Consider the following 14642-nt stretch of genomic DNA (forward strand, 5'->3'; position numbering starts at 1 on the left):
TACAACCAAAGTTGAGTAATTGAGACCTGCAAATCCCAAAACATTTTAAACCCAGCTCTGCAAAAAAATTTATTGGCCTCTGATCTAGAAAGAATATCTTGAGGGAGACAGTACAGGACGGTAGGCCAATGAGCCAATTTTTTTGGGTGACAGGGATGAAGAGAAACCTAAACCAGGCGCGGTGGTGCATGCCTGTAATCCTAGCACTCTGGGAGGCTGGGATAGGAAGATCACAAATTCAAGCCCAACCTGGATAATTTGGTTAGACCCTATCCCAAAAAATAAAAGAGTTGGGGGATATAACTCAGTGCAAAGGCCTTGGATTCAATCTCCAAAACACCAAAAACAAAAAGGAGGAATACGAAGAAGAGAAACTGAAACCAGGTGTACAAATTTTGGAGGTGCTAGAGCTAGCTATCCAGTTAATGGGCTAAACCGGAGCATGGCCGGGGAGGCGTGGCCTGTCGTTGCCCCTCCCTTCGCTTAAGCGATTGGTTGCTGAAAGCACTACAAATCGGCGCATCTGGGAAGGCGTAGGCCTACAATTTTAAATTGCGGTGCATTGTGGGGAACGTAGCGTCAACTGACCTTGCGGAACTGTACGGGCGTAGACTACGCCGCTTTGCATCTCGGGATACCGGCTCCCCAGTGTCTGGTTAAGACGGCGACCGGGCGCTGGAGGCCGGGCGAGAAAACGCGCTTAGCCAAGCTCTCCCCGGTCCCACATCTCTCGCGGGCCCCAGGACGCGGTGGGCCTTCGGAAGAACTGGGTGTTCCGCCCCGGAATGCTGACCACCCACCCTCTTCCCACAGCCCACCCATGCCCGGCTGTGAGCTTCCCCTGGGCATCTGCCCGGATATGTGCCCGGCCGCCGAGCGCGCTGAGCGCGAAAGGGAGCGCCGCCTGCACCACCTGGAGGTGGCGCCAGGGTGCCATGGGGGCCCGCCGCGCGCAGACCCGCAGCGCACCGTGAAGGAGTACCGCCGGCCGGCCGCCGGCAAGCCCCCGCCCCCGCCCACCCAACTGCGCCCGCCCTCCGTGCTTCTGGCTACCGTCCGTTACCTCGCCAGCCAGGTAGCCGACAGCGCCGGCGCGTGCCGCGCGGAGGTGGCCAGCTTCGTGGCGGACCGCCTGCGCGCGGTGCGGCTGGACCTGGCCCTACAAGGCGCCGGCCACGCCGAGGTGGCAGTGGTGCTGGAGGCCGCGCTGGCCACGCTGCTGGCCGTGGTGGCGCGTCTCGGGCCGGACGGGGCGCGCGGGCCGGTTGACGCAGTGCTGCTGCAGACCCAGGTGCAGGAGAGCTTCGGATCTCTACGGCGCTGCTACGCAAAGAGTGGAGGGCCGCACCCCCGCCAGGCCACCTTCCAGGGCCTCTTTCTGCTCTATAACTTGGGTGAGTCGGGTCCTTGCAGTGTGGGGATGGGGAGCCCACCATGAGGACAGTGGAGCCAGAGGAAGGAAAAAGCTTTAAAATCTCACCATTCCCCGGGCATGTGGTACACCTCTGTAATTCCGCCACTCCGGGAGGCTGAGGCCGGAGGATCTCAGGTTCAAGCCCAGCACAGGCAATTTAGTGACTTGGCGGGACTCTGCCTCAAATAAAGGACTGGGAATGTAGCACAATGTGAAGGCCGTGGGTTCTATCCCCAGTACCAAAACAAAACACCTCACCGTTTAGGGGCTAGTGATGTTGCTCAGCAACACAGCAGAATTGGAAGGAAAGAAAAGAAAAATACCATTTGCTCCCTCCCAGGAAAGTTAGTGCCCAAGAGCCACCAGCTCCCACGTGAGACCTCGGGCCTCCCCTTTCCCAATTCTAGGCATGGTTTTCTTTTTTGTTGGTACTGGGGATCGAACTCCAGTCCTTGCGCTTGCACAGCAAGCAGCGAAACCACTGAGCTAAATCCCTGCCCCTTAGGCTTGGTTTTCTTAATGAAAGTGGAGGGGGAAGGTAGGAAAATTGGCCTAAATCGCGATTTTCAAACTTTGTTCATTTGTTTTTTGAGACAGGGTCTCACATAGGTCATGCTGGCCTTGAACTTGCTATGTAGCCCAATCTGGCCTTGAAATTGCCACCACATCCAGCTAGTAAATTCTGTTTAATTGTCATGAAATGTTGATTTCACAACTCACTATTGGGTCAAAAGCCTCAGTTTACAAAAGTGTCCCAAGGTTACAGTGATTTCCTGGAAAAGAAGCCCAAAAAGAGTCTTTTCCAAGAAGTGGCCTTCCCTAGCAGACAGGGGAAGATGTGAGAGAGCCAGCTCCCAAACTGGCAGCCGAGGCAGTAGGAAAGTCAAGAAGGCCCTGGCGTCCTCAAGCCAGCTTCCCATCCTCTCAGGCTCCACAGAAGCCCTGTGTGAGGTCCTGCAGCTTCCTGCCACCCTGCGTGCCTCCCCAGCCCTGCGTATGGCCCTCGCTGTGGATTCTGCCTTCCGAGAGGGCAACACTGCCCGCCTGTTCCGCCTGCTCCGGACCCTGCCCTACCTTCAGAGCTGTGCTGTGCAGGGCCATGTGGGCCATGCCCGCCGCCTTGCCCTAGCCCGCCTCACTCGTGCCCTGAGCACCCCTAAGGGGCAGATATTGCCTTTGGGCTTCATGGTCCATCTACTGGCCCTGGATGGGCTCCACGAAGCGCGAGACCTGTGCCAGGCCCACAGGCTGCCCTTGGACGGAGAGGAGAGGGTTGTGTTCCTGAGGGGCCACTATGCTGAGGAAGGGCTGCCGCCTGCTGGGACCTGCCATGCGCTAGTGGGGAGCAAGCTCCAAGGGCGCACTTTGGAGGAGGTGGTCATGACCGAGGAGGAAGATGAGGTGGTGCACAGACCAGTGTCCCCTGCATGTGGAGGATGTACCTCGCCCAGAGGACTGGGTCAGAGCAATTAGGTTTCTGTTTTCATGGTTCCCAGACAATAAAACAAGCTTGTTTTATAGGGACTAATCAGACTTTATTTACTTGGGATGCATAGAGGGGTGATGAGACACTAAACATGAGGAGAGGGGAAAGCAGACTTGGCAAGGTCCTGTCCACGCTAGGGCTCAATTTCCCTGCTGGAGCCTGAGGGGTAGACTTGGTGGTCTCTGAGTTGGCATCTAGGACTGGCATTATGCATCTTATCTTACCCACCCAGCATCGTGAACAGTTCCTTGTCTTTCCATTCTCCACCTGTCTGTTTACTCTGCCCACAAAGAGCAAAACTCATTGGGAGCTGGGTTCTCCTCTTGGGTGTCTGCAGGTGGTGGAAGCCCCAGCTGTTACCTTAGAAGCTTGAGAGGATACCATGGTTATGTCCACTCCTGGCCTCAGGGAAAACACCCCATGAAAACAAGTGGGAGAAGGTTAGGACAGAAGGTTGGGGTCAGAGGTCATCCACAGGCCTCAGGGTGGCTGCTGCACCCTCCAGGGCTGCCACCACAATGCTGAGCTGCCTGTGCACCTCAGCCCATTCTTCAGATCCATGGGGGGTGTTGGCCCTGGAGCAGGCATTGGCCAGGCCAGGGAATGTGGCAACAGAGCCTGTCCGGGGTGCCCAGAGCACGTGGCTGATGAGAAAAGGGTCAGGATGAGGGTCCGGGTGGGGGTCACTCTGCTGCCATGCCTAGCCAGGCACAAAAGTCCCTTCCGCCTATCTCTGACAGTGGGGCTTACAGCTGTGGTTCTGGGAGGACAGGTAGACTGTCGTTTCAGCTGTGACCAGTGTGCCTCCCCTCCCTGAGCTTCGCTTTCGTTAACTGTCTCAGCAGCTGGATTGTCCTCTAAAGCAGCATATCTGACATCCTCCTCCCTCAGGCAGGTGGCCATCGTCCAGCCCCACTTCAGGAGCTTTGGGACAGGCTCACCTATAGTAGCGTTCCTTGGGGAAGGCTCGTGGGTTCAGGAATGTCCGTTCCAAGAGCATCAGCTGGTCATTGACCATCCGGACCTGCAGGGGGCTGGGGGGAGGCAGGACCTACTGGTCACCCAGCAGTCTGCAGCACCTGGCTGTGCCCTCCCTGACACCTGCCCACTCCTTTTGCTTACTCAGGGCTGCCCTTCTGCAGGTCTGATATGCGCTGGCCCAAGGCTGTGGCTGCTGCCTCAAACTTCTCCACTGCAGTCACCAGAGGCCCTGAGAGGAACACCCACGCACTGGCTTAGCCCTGGGGATCAGGCAGGGCTCCCTAGGCCTCTGTGTGTCTGGGGGGGTCATACCCAGGCTGATGCTGTGCTGCTCCAAGAGGGCCCCAAGGTCTTGCTGGGCAGCCTGCAGGAAGCTGCGGAGGGTTTCACTGTAGTCACTGACTTTGAGGGGCAGGAAGAAGCTGTCACTGAGCCGAAGAAGCACACTTCCTGCCATCCGGGCCACGGCTTGGTGGCTGCTGAAGTCTGCCGGGAGGACGAAAAGGCCAGGACTAGGTCTGCAGCCCATCCTCCTTGGGCAGTCTCAGGATACCCCTGCCTCCTCCTCACCAGGATCTACAAACTTTTCCACGTATTCTAAGGTGTCGAAGGCTGTGTGGTAGGTGGGGTAGATCCGGGCCGAGGTCTTGCTCTGAGGGAACAAAGCACAGAGGTGATGAACTTGGGGTGGGAAGTGGAAGATGTGCCCACAGTGAGCCATAGTGTGTAGACATCGACTCACTGAGTCCTTGGCTCATCCACCAGGAGGTTTCTAGAATTCCCATCTTAAAGAGGAGAAAACAGGCTCAGATTAGCCTGCCTGGTGTCACACAGCTAAATAAGAGGTAGAGCTGGTTTGAGTTCCTTTTCACAGGAAGAAGCTGAAACTTTGGAGTCAGGGGGACTTTAATCCCAGCTCCATGACCAAGAAGTAGTATGACCATAAGAGAAAGGGTTTAGGGGAGCATCAAATAGGGACACCAGCTGGGCACACTGAATCCCTCATCTCATCGCACCCCCACGCCAGTTCCTAAATCTGCCTAATTTCACACCATTGTTTAATAAAGGCTGAGATAAAATCCACCTTCCCCATATACCATGTTTTAAGATTTTAGTGTTTCTTAGGGCCAGGGATTTAGCTCAGTGGTTCTGCTGCCTGCCTGGGAAGCACAAGGTCCCGAGTTTGATCCCCGGAACCAAAAAAAAGATCTTAGTGTTTCTTATAGCCAATATCATCCTACAACTGATTGGCAGCAGGTGCTTTTCTCCTTAAATAATGCGTAACACAATAATACATCTTACAATCAGTATGTGATAAGGTAACAGAAGAGTGTAAATGCATGATCAGAGAGGTTCAGAAACATGGCCTAGGTATCACACCAACTGAGTCGAAAGAAGTAGGTCCCAGTCAGTACTAGAGCAGCCTGTGGGATTGGAGGGGACTGGGCGGGGTACTCGGGTGCCTGCTCACCCGGTCATAGGTGTAGGCGATGTCCATGGAAGAGATGCCCAGGAAGTGAATGAAGGGCGCATAGTCACTGCCGGCACCCAGTGTGCCCATACTGCAGAAAGGAAAGGAAGGGAACAGTGTTGGAGGGCACAGGGTGGGCCCATCTGGCTGGGGCTGGGGCCTGTCTGGGCCCTGGTCTTACCTGGGGATCAGGCCGTACACTGGGCTGCTGCGGTTGGTGTACCGGATCCAGTTGTCATAGATACTGAGACCGCTGGAGCCCGGTGAGCTGATCTGGCTCAGAAAGGAATGGTGCTGGACCCTCTCCAACCCAAACAGTAAGGCAAAACCTCCAGGTTTCACCAGGGACGCCAGGCTCCAGACCCTCTTCGATCTGCCGGTCTTACAAGGCTGCCCTGGCCCCGGCCATCCCATATAGCCCCGCCTCTCAACATCAGCTCCCCCCAGCCTCCTCGTACCTCTTTGGCTGCAGAGAAAATGACACTCTGGACAGGGGGCGTCCCCTGCCCCCTAAGGGTAGCATTGGCTGTGAGAGAAACAAAGAGAAAGACTATGGATCCCCAGCCCCTTCCTTTGCCGATCCCCTCAAAGGCTAGCGCCACCCAGCGTCCACCCCATACCGAACACCGAGATGTCCACGTTGATGTAGGCCACCGTGCGTTCCTGCAGCTTGCTGAAGAACTCCTGCGGCCGGGGTGGGGATGCCTCAGTTCGACGCTGCCCTTCCCGAAACCCCCTTTCCACCCCCTACCCTGTGGGGCTCACTCACCTCTGTGAATTCAGTGGAGCCAATGAGCCCAAACTCCTCTGCTCCCCAACTGGCTAACACGATCGATCTGCGGGGACGCCAGGTGCCTGGCGCAAGGGCATAAGAGCTTGGAGGGCAGCGTCCTCCCTCCATTCTGAGGTGGTTTAGGGGAAAGGTTGGAGACGTGGGGAGGTGGGGAAAGCTGGGAAGAGTGGAGTAGCGGTGACAGGAGGGCCTGGCACCCCTCAGCTAGTCCTTCCTGGAGACTGTCATTTTTCCAGCCTCCTCTCTGTGACACCCCAACACCTGACTTCCTGGGTCAACGAAGTCATCCCCCACCCCTGCACACAGGTGTGCACCAGGCATGACTGGGGAGCCTTCCCGACCCTCCACACAACCCATACGACATTGGCTACTGATACACAATGTTCCCCTAAAGCCTATATGCCCCGGTTCAATGCTCACAATAATATCTTTCTATTTCACCGTTGAAGAAACTGAGCCACAGGGTCACAGCTGGTAGGCAGCAGAGCCGGTGCCATACTGGCCCCCACAGCATCCTGCACCCTGTGCCACCTGCAGTGCCGACACTGCTCTTGCCACGGCCCCCATCCCCCTCCCCAAGACCGTGGGGGCCTTGCTTTCAACTCACCTTTTTGTTTTAAATGAAAAAGTCTGAAGTATAACATGGTTACGTGCTTGCAATTACAAATCCCCACTTTTTTTGGCCAAATATTCATAACCCAAATCTAATCAGAAAAATGGAGGAACATGAGTCAAAACATCTGGATTGTGAAAGACAAAGAATAGCTAAGGAACTACTGCAGATGAAAGAAGGCAAGCGATCACTATGTGATTCCCCCACTGGATCTTGGACCAGAAGATTCTTTTGCTATAAAAGTCATTATTGGGACAATTGACAAAATCATTAATTTTCTGATTCTGATCATCTTACTATAGTTATATAAAAAGAAAAAATATCTTTGTGTGTGTGTGTGTGTGTGTGTGTGTGTGGTACTAGGGATTGAACCCAAGGCCTTCACACTGAGCTGTTTTTTTGTATTTTTTATTCTGAGGCATGGTCTCACCAAGTTACTCAGGCTGGGCTTGAACTTTTGATCCTCCTGCCTCATCCTCCCAGAGTACTGGAATTACAGGCCTGCACCATCATGCCCAGAAAGAATGTCCTTGTTAGGAAATATGCACTGATGTGATTATGGATAAAAGTTCAACACTTCTACATCTTTTAAATACTTCAGAAAAATATAAATAGATAGCAAACATAGTGAAGCATCAGTAGTTGGGAGTTTTGGGGTGAAGGGCATACAAGGCTCCTTTGTACTATTTTTGCAGTTAAGTCCAAAATATTTCAAAATAAAACCCTTGAACAAACAAAAGAAAGATAGCCAGATGTGGTGGTGCACACCTGTAATCCCAGCTACTGGGAAGCTGAGACAGGAAGACCACAAGTTAGAGGCCAGTCTGGGCAATTTAACAACACTCTGTCTCAAAATAAAACTTTTTTTTTTTTTGCAGTACAGGGGCTCGAACTCAGGACCTTGCGCTTGCAAGGCAGGCACAGCACCACTGAGCTACATCCCTGGCCCAAAATAAAACTTTTTTTGGTAGCGGGGATCGAACTTGGGTCCTTGTGCTTGCGCAGCAGGTGGCAAAACCACTGAGCTAAATCCCTGGCCCTAAAATAAAACGTTTTTAAAAGGAGTTGGGATGTAGCTCAGTGGCAGACCACTTGCCTAACCAGCATGAGGCTCTGGGTTCAATCTCCAATATTACAAAATAAAAATAGAGGGGGCCGGGGATTTAGCTCAGTGGTTTCGCCACCTGCTGTGCAAGCACAAGGACCTGAGTTTGATCCCTGGTACCAAAAAAAAAAAAATAGGGCCAGACATGGTGGCACACACCTGTAATCCCAACATTCTGAAGGCTGAGGCAGAATGATTGCCATGAGTTCGAGGCCAACCTGAGCTATATAGTGAGTTCAAGGTCAGCCTGAACTAAAAAATGAGGCCCTGTCTCAAAAAAGAAAGAAAGAAAGAAAGAAAGAAAGAAAGAAAGAAAGAAAGAAAGAAAGAAAGGAATTTCTGACATCAATAACAAAATGGAGGGGATGGAGCTTGCTAGGCATGCGGTTCTATGTGCAGCTGAAGTTAAGTCCGTGTTGGTTCACATCCAAGGTCAGCCCTTCAGGATGTGTGTGTCAGGGGATGAAATGGATCTGGAGATGGAGGGTGGTGCAATGGTTGGCCAAACTGTGCATGTCCTTAATGCTGCTGAACTGAACACTTAAAAATGGAAAGTTGTAAATGTGGTAAATTTTGTTATGTATATTTTGACACAATTTTTAAAACTACAAAAAGGAATAAACTGGTGAAGAGTGGAATTCTCATCTTCTCTCTAGACCTGCGCTCGAGCCCTGTTTGTTTTCCCCTCAGCCTGCAGACCCCTGGCCAGTACACTGTCCCCAAGCCTGGTCCAAGCCCCCAGTGCCTGGACCCCTGAGGAGGACAACGCCTCAGGCTTGTCCCTACACAAAGACCTTTCCCCAGTGGGGCACAGACGGCATTTAAAGCTTGCCTTCCCTTTGCTGCATCCTGATTCTAATCATCCCCCAGCTTCCCACCAGGACCAAACTCCACACTCCCCAGCTGGGTTCTTCCATCTCTGGGACTGGCCCTGCCCGCTCCATCCCCTGCAGCCTCCTTCCCAGCTGCTGCCTCCCTGCCTGTCCTTCCCTGTGGGGCTCAAGGGCTAAAGGAAGACCTTCCCCTAGATAGCCTGGTACACGGCAGGAAGAGCCTAGGCACTGCCCTGTCACAGTGGCATGGGGCCTAGCTCCATCTGGGCACATTGCCATGCATATCAGTGAATAGTCCTTCCCTCAAGCTGCTCTGGACTCCCGGAGGCCAGGGCTGGTGGCCTGTGCATCTCTGCCCCCAGGACCCTCAGACCTGTCACAGATGGGTGCTGGAGGTGGGCTGAGATGTCACCAGCTCAGGAAGCAGTGGGTCAGTGGGGACCCAGGGCACGGAGCCACTGGATGGGGAGAGGGCTGTCTCACCCTTCTTCAGCAGGGTCCCCAGGACTCGGGATAGCTCCAGGAGGACAGCAGTGCCACTGCTAGGGTCCACAGCCCCATGTACCCAGCTGTCGCGGTGGTTTCCATACACCACATAGCGATCTGGCAGAAGGGACACAGTCAGGGAGGCAGAGAAGGAGAGGGGTGGCAGGGTTGCCAGGCAGGGCTGTGGCCAGAGTAGGACCCAGTGAGGCAGGAGAGGGAGTGTCCAGGCACTCAGGCTGGCAGGGTCCTGGGGCACAGTGTGTGTGCAGAGAGCTCACCAGGCTCCACAGCCCCTCGGATGATGCCCAGGACATTGGAGGAGTTCCTTAGCTCCAGGCGGTTGTGGACACTCACTTTCACCTGGCTGGGGAAACAAGAGCCTTCACCCTATCCTCTGTCCCCCTACTCAGTGCAGGAGAAACCGAGGCCCAGGAAGTGAAGGAGACATAGTCACTTTCCTAGAGCAGGCGAGGTAGCAGGCTGGAGCCCAGCTCTTCCAGTTGGAACCCTGCTTTGCATTCACCCTCTCACAACAGGCACCTCACAAACCCCCGGCCACCTACTAAACTCTGCAGTGACTGAGACAGATGGGGACCCAGCCCCATGGTCCTCCCTCTTCTGAACCAGGCAGACCACAGGGAGTAAAGGGCCTGGGAGGCCAGGGACACTGCAGGTGGGGGGCTGACCCCAGGTAGGAGTGGCAGAGGCTGATGGGGAGTCAAGAGGGAGAGGTAGGAATATGGAGCTGAGTGGGCCGGGTAGGGGAAACTCTTGGGACCACCTGGGCCATGTAGCTGTTTCCGCAGCTTCCCCCGAAGGCAAGACAGATTTGAGGGTTAGGGGAGTTAGGGAAGAAGAAAGGGAGAGGCCAGACCTTGAGGTGGGAAGAGGCAAACGTAGGAAGGAGGAAAAGTAACAGGGAAGAGGAGAGCTAGGGAGAGCCAGGCCACCTCACCTGTCTGCAGTGAAATTTTCACCAGACTTGAAACCAGGGCCCAGGTGGTACTCACAGTGCAGCGCACCCTTCCAGGACACTGGGGCTGGGAGCCCCCGGAGGTTGCTGGGGGGAAAGAGGCCCTGGGTAAATGCGAGTATGGCCTGATGCATGCAGGCTGTGTGTGGGTAGGGGCCTGGACAGGCTCACCAGAGCAGGTCCTCAGCGTCCCGGAAGCCGATGGGCTGTGCCGGGATGGGGGGAAATCCGGAGGCATTGTTGCTGTCCAGGCGGAAGGAAGAGGGGTGTGCTGGAAGGTAGGGAGTCACAGGGTCCCCGAAATATTCATAGTAGGAGCCCCGCTCCACACCAGAGGGAGGCAGGCCCCAAGAGTAGGGGAAGGTCTCGTTGGGGAAGCTGCGACCATCGTTGATGTCACCAGGGTCCGTGTACACCAGCACCCCAGCCACCCCATACTTGGCAGCGTTCACAGCCTGCAGGAGGCAGAGGAGGCTGTGTGTCAGGAGGGACAGGGTCAGGCATGCCCTGCTTTTTTCCACCCTCCTCCAGTATGGACTGGAATGGATCTTGGCACTGATGACAGTACTATTGCAACAGCAAAGGACTATTGGACACAGCCAAGTGAATGCCTGCCAATCTGGTTAGATAAACAGGGACATTCTGGGACGGAGTGTTATGCAGCTGTATAAAAGAACAAGGCACTCTGTGCACCCAAGTTCATAGCAGTGCTATTCCAATAACCAAAGGCAGAAACGCACCAAGTTTCCATCAAGGAACCATTGGATAAACAAAATGTAGTATACTATATACCACATTTCCCATGTTAAAAAAACATTATTCCACATTTTAAAACAATAAAATTTGGGGCTGAGGCTATAACTCAGTGATAGAGCATGTGTCTAGCTTGTGGCAAGGCCTCAGGTGGGGTTTGATCCCTGGCACTAACAACAAAAATGCAAAACATTACCCCCAAAATGCAAAGCCTTCTTTCCTTTTTCCCTTCCCTTTCTTCCTTCTTTTCCTTTCCTTCCCTAGCTCTTATCCCGGGACCTTCTCAAAAAACTTGTGGTAAAAATACATAAAACGTTCTCACGGCTGTGCAGCTATCAAAGCCTCAAGCTCCAGAACCCCTTTAATCTTACAAACCTGAATGCTTGGACCTATTAAATCTTACGTCTCATTCTACACCTTTTTGGTTTTTTCCAGTACTGGAGATGGAATCCATGGCCTTCACACTGAGTTACATCCCCAGCCCTTTTTTTTTTTATTCTAAGTCATTAAGTTGCCTAAGCCAGGCTCGAACTTGTGATCCTGCCTTGGCCTTCCAGATGCTGGGGTTACAGTCCTGTACTATTGCACCCAGTTTCTATACTTTCTTATATTTAAAGGATTTTCAAAGTTTTCTAATCCATATTTATATAATACCTAGTCCAAAAGATTGCTTAAATTGGGGTTGGGGTATATAGCTCAGTGATAGAGCTCTTGCTTAGCATGTGTAAGGGCCTGGATTCCATCCTCAGAACTAAAAATACGAAAAAGTGCTAGGCATGGTGGCACATGCCTGTGATCCCAACACTTGGAAGGCTGAGGCAGAAGGATCACCACCCAGCCTGGGTGAGCTAATAGTGAGCTCAAAGCCAGTCTGAACTACATACTGAGACTCTGTCTTAAAAAAAAAAAAAAAAAAGGAAGGACTGGGGATTTAGCTCAGTGATTCTGGCGCCTGCCTCACAAGAGCAAGGTCCTGAGTTTGATCCCCAGTACCAAAAAAAAAAAAAAAGGAAGGAGGAAACGGTGGACAAGGAGACAACCAAAGGGGATTAAGAAAAATTTTCAGAAGAATTACTTCACAGGAGGACTTGGACTCCCAGAATATCCAAGCTGAATTTCTGCCCCATGGCTTTACTGCCTAAGCCTCAGAGGTTGGGGGAGGCTCCAGGGCACACAGCTCATCAATGTGCAGCGCGTGTAGCTCGCCTCTCCTTCCTGCCCCAGCCAGGGCTCTGTGACCACACGACACTGCTGCCTCTGCCTCCCCGCCCTCCCACAGAGTGGCCCCTGCTCACCTTGGCCCCCCGCCCTGCCATGCCATAGCGAGTCAGGGCAATGGTGCCTTGGAGGTTGATGCCCTGGTTGAATAGGTACTGGAAGTCGTCTTCCGTGCCATGGTTGGCATAGATGAGGAGGCCCTATGCCCAAGAGGAGGGATCCTTAGAACTCAGCCCAGCGAGGGCAGGTGGGAAAAGGGGCTGGGAGGCTGGTAGCAGGAGGAAGGATTTAGGTTCTGTCTCTCCATCTCAACCAGAGATGTAAGGACAGTCACTATGGTTTCCTTTCTTTCCGGTGCCCTGTATCAGCCCTATCCTTGAGCAGGGACCACTAGTGTTTGAGTGACTAACACTCACTGAACATGGGGGAACGGAGGAGGGACAGAGTGTAAAGGTGAGTAATTTCAGTGGAGGGGATGCTGAGCCCCACTTAAAGCACTTTTCCTCAGATGCCCTGGGGTTCAGTAGGGAGAAGCCTGTGTGGGAACTAGGGGGATCCAGGCCATGGCAAGGGGGGACTCCAGGCTCACCTGTGGGGTTCCAGGGGGTGCATAGGCCGCATAGGGTTGCACCACATCAGGCCCGCCCTGCTCCCCGGTCACATTCTCCTCTTTCGGTAGGTAGGAGTGGAGAACAGCTCCATCGGGACCCACTGTGGAGGGGGCAGAGTCAGGGCCACCCCAACAGCTCCCCTCACCGACCCCAGACTTCACACACCAGGCAGGGCCTCACCAACTTCAATGAGGTTGGGGTGCTCCGGGCTGGGGAAGGACAGCAGCACCTCGTACTCCACAGTCCTGGCCTCATCCAGGCCCGACACTTGGTCACCCCAGCGCTGAAGCAGCAGCTGCACCAGGGCCTCATCTCTTGGGCTGGAGGCCAAGTGGGGCTGCTGGGAGAGCTCTCTTCGGGGTGGCAGAGGGAGGGCAGCCACATCAGCAAAGGGCTGCTGGGCAACAGGAGGAGTGGGCAGACCCATCACTCACCGAAGGTTCTCCCGGATCTTGCTGGCATCCAGCTGTTTCATGAGAGTCTCAAGGGTCTCCAGGTCCAGGTCCTGGGGGGCTGGCTGCTCAGCCCCTTTGGGTATGGCAAAGTGGCCCAGGATGATCCCCAGCCCCAAGAGGGCAGCTGCCCCTACCCCTAGCCCTACCACCTTCACCCACTGCATCCTGGGGAGCCTGGGCCAGCGAGGGGCTTGGTTGGAGACTCCTTATAGATGGGGCGTCATGGGTAAGTTAACCATTATCCCTCAGGTAATGCTGCCCTTTGGTCCCCAGATGGTAGGACGGGAACACCCCGAGACAGAGCCCAGAGCTGTCACATGGAACACATTTACATCTTTCCCCTAGAAGGGACCCTAGAGGACACCGAGACAATGTGGGGACATCAAGGCCCAGAAAAGGAATGGTATCATCCAGATTCTCCCCATAAAACATACACCAAACCATATGCCTGTTGACCACCACCATCACCTGTGTCTCCCCCGGGGCCGCTCATTCATTCATTCTTTCCTTTTGGGGGGGGGGGTACCGGGGATCGAACTCGGGTCCTTGTGCTTGCGAGGCAGGTGGCGGAACCACTGAGTTAAATTCCTGGTCCTCTTTCTTTCTTTCTCTCTTTCTCTCTTTCTTTCTTTCTTTCTTTCTTCCTTTCTTCCTTTCTTCCTTTCTTCCTTCCTTCTTTCCTTCCTTCCTTTCCTTCTTTCTTTTTTTGAGACAGGGTCTCACTATGTGGTTCAAACTGGCCTTGAACTCACTATGTAGCCCAGGTTGGTCTTGAACTTGTGGTGATCCTCCTGCCTCAGCCTCCTGAGTGCTGGGATTACAGCCATGCACACCATGCCCAGCCCCAGTGTCATTTCATTTCCAGCACAGCCAGTCCTATCTGGTTGAGCTGGTTTTCAGTTTGAATCTCATCTTGCTCAACATAAGCTGTGTGACGTTGGGCAATTCATCAAGCTTCTCTGAGTCTGTTTTCTTAGCTGTAAAATGGGGATACTGGGGTCAGGTGTGATGGTGCACACCTGTAATCCCAGCACTCGGAAGACTGAGACAGGAGGATCGTCATGAGTTTGAAGCCAGCCTGAGTGATGCGGTGTGTTCAAGGCCAGCCTGAACTATATAGCAAGATGCTGTCTGAAAATTTTTTTAAAAACAAGAGCCAGGCGTGGTGATACATGCCTGTAATCCCAGCACTCAGGAGGCTGAGGCAGGAGGAGTGGTGTGAGTTCAAGGCCACCCAAGACTACATAGTGAGTTCAAGGCCAGCCTGAACAACAAATTGAGACCCTGTCTCAAAAAAAAATTTAATGGGTATACTATACCTAGCTCACAAAACTGTGGTACTATCTTCATGAAACAAGGTGGAATCTGTAGAAATATCTAGTTCAGTAGTATCTGGTGTGCAGTGGGAGCTCAGTAACTTTTAGTCACTTCTCCTTTCTCTAAAACATAA

At 53.5% G+C, this 14642-nt stretch overlaps 2 protein-coding genes across 8 annotated transcripts; one reads left to right on the top strand and one right to left on the bottom strand.

The window, feature by feature from the left end:
- Window positions 1–112: 112 nt before the first annotated feature.
- Sac3d1 (SAC3 domain containing 1) lies at window positions 113–2938 on the top strand. Of its 2 annotated transcripts, none has more exons than XM_021264608.2 (2): window positions 113–1394; window positions 2241–2938. In XM_021264608.2, exons 1-2 carry the CDS (start codon window positions 821–823, stop codon window positions 2885–2887), a joined length of 1221 nt encoding a protein of 406 aa, XP_021120267.1. In that variant the 5' UTR covers window positions 113–820; the 3' UTR covers window positions 2888–2938. The 2 variants fall into 2 exon arrangements, with proteins under 2 accessions (XP_021120267.1, XP_004852488.1); XM_004852431.4 differs by having other exon boundaries at window positions 2343–2938.
- On the bottom strand, window positions 2925–13385 carry Naaladl1 (N-acetylated alpha-linked acidic dipeptidase like 1). 6 transcript variants are annotated; one of them, XM_087204982.1, is made up of 18 exons: window positions 13172–13385; window positions 12918–13090; window positions 12716–12837; window positions 12204–12326; window positions 10327–10610; window positions 10138–10242; window positions 9461–9546; window positions 9180–9299; window positions 6122–6207; window positions 5973–6036; window positions 5811–5878; window positions 5534–5655; window positions 5353–5443; window positions 4452–4533; window positions 4194–4367; window positions 4023–4110; window positions 3842–3934; window positions 2925–3298 (listed from the first exon to the last, which is right to left on the bottom strand). In XM_087204982.1, exons 1-18 carry the CDS (start codon window positions 13354–13356, stop codon window positions 3262–3264), a joined length of 2103 nt encoding a protein of 700 aa, XP_087061108.1. In that variant the 5' UTR covers window positions 13357–13385; the 3' UTR covers window positions 2925–3261. The 6 variants fall into 6 exon arrangements, with proteins under 6 accessions (XP_087061108.1, XP_087061106.1, XP_087061105.1 ...); XM_087204980.1 differs by having other exon boundaries at window positions 2925–3544; window positions 5534–5625; window positions 13172–13384; XM_087204979.1 differs by having other exon boundaries at window positions 2925–3544; window positions 13172–13384.
- Between the last annotated feature and the right edge of the window lie 1257 nt (window positions 13386–14642).

Source organism: Heterocephalus glaber, unplaced genomic scaffold, assembly GCF_053883595.1.
Source record: "Heterocephalus glaber isolate CG9 unplaced genomic scaffold, H.glaber_assembly_v1.0 deba00000594, whole genome shotgun sequence".
NCBI classification, from domain to species: Eukaryota; Metazoa; Chordata; class Mammalia; order Rodentia; family Bathyergidae; genus Heterocephalus; species Heterocephalus glaber.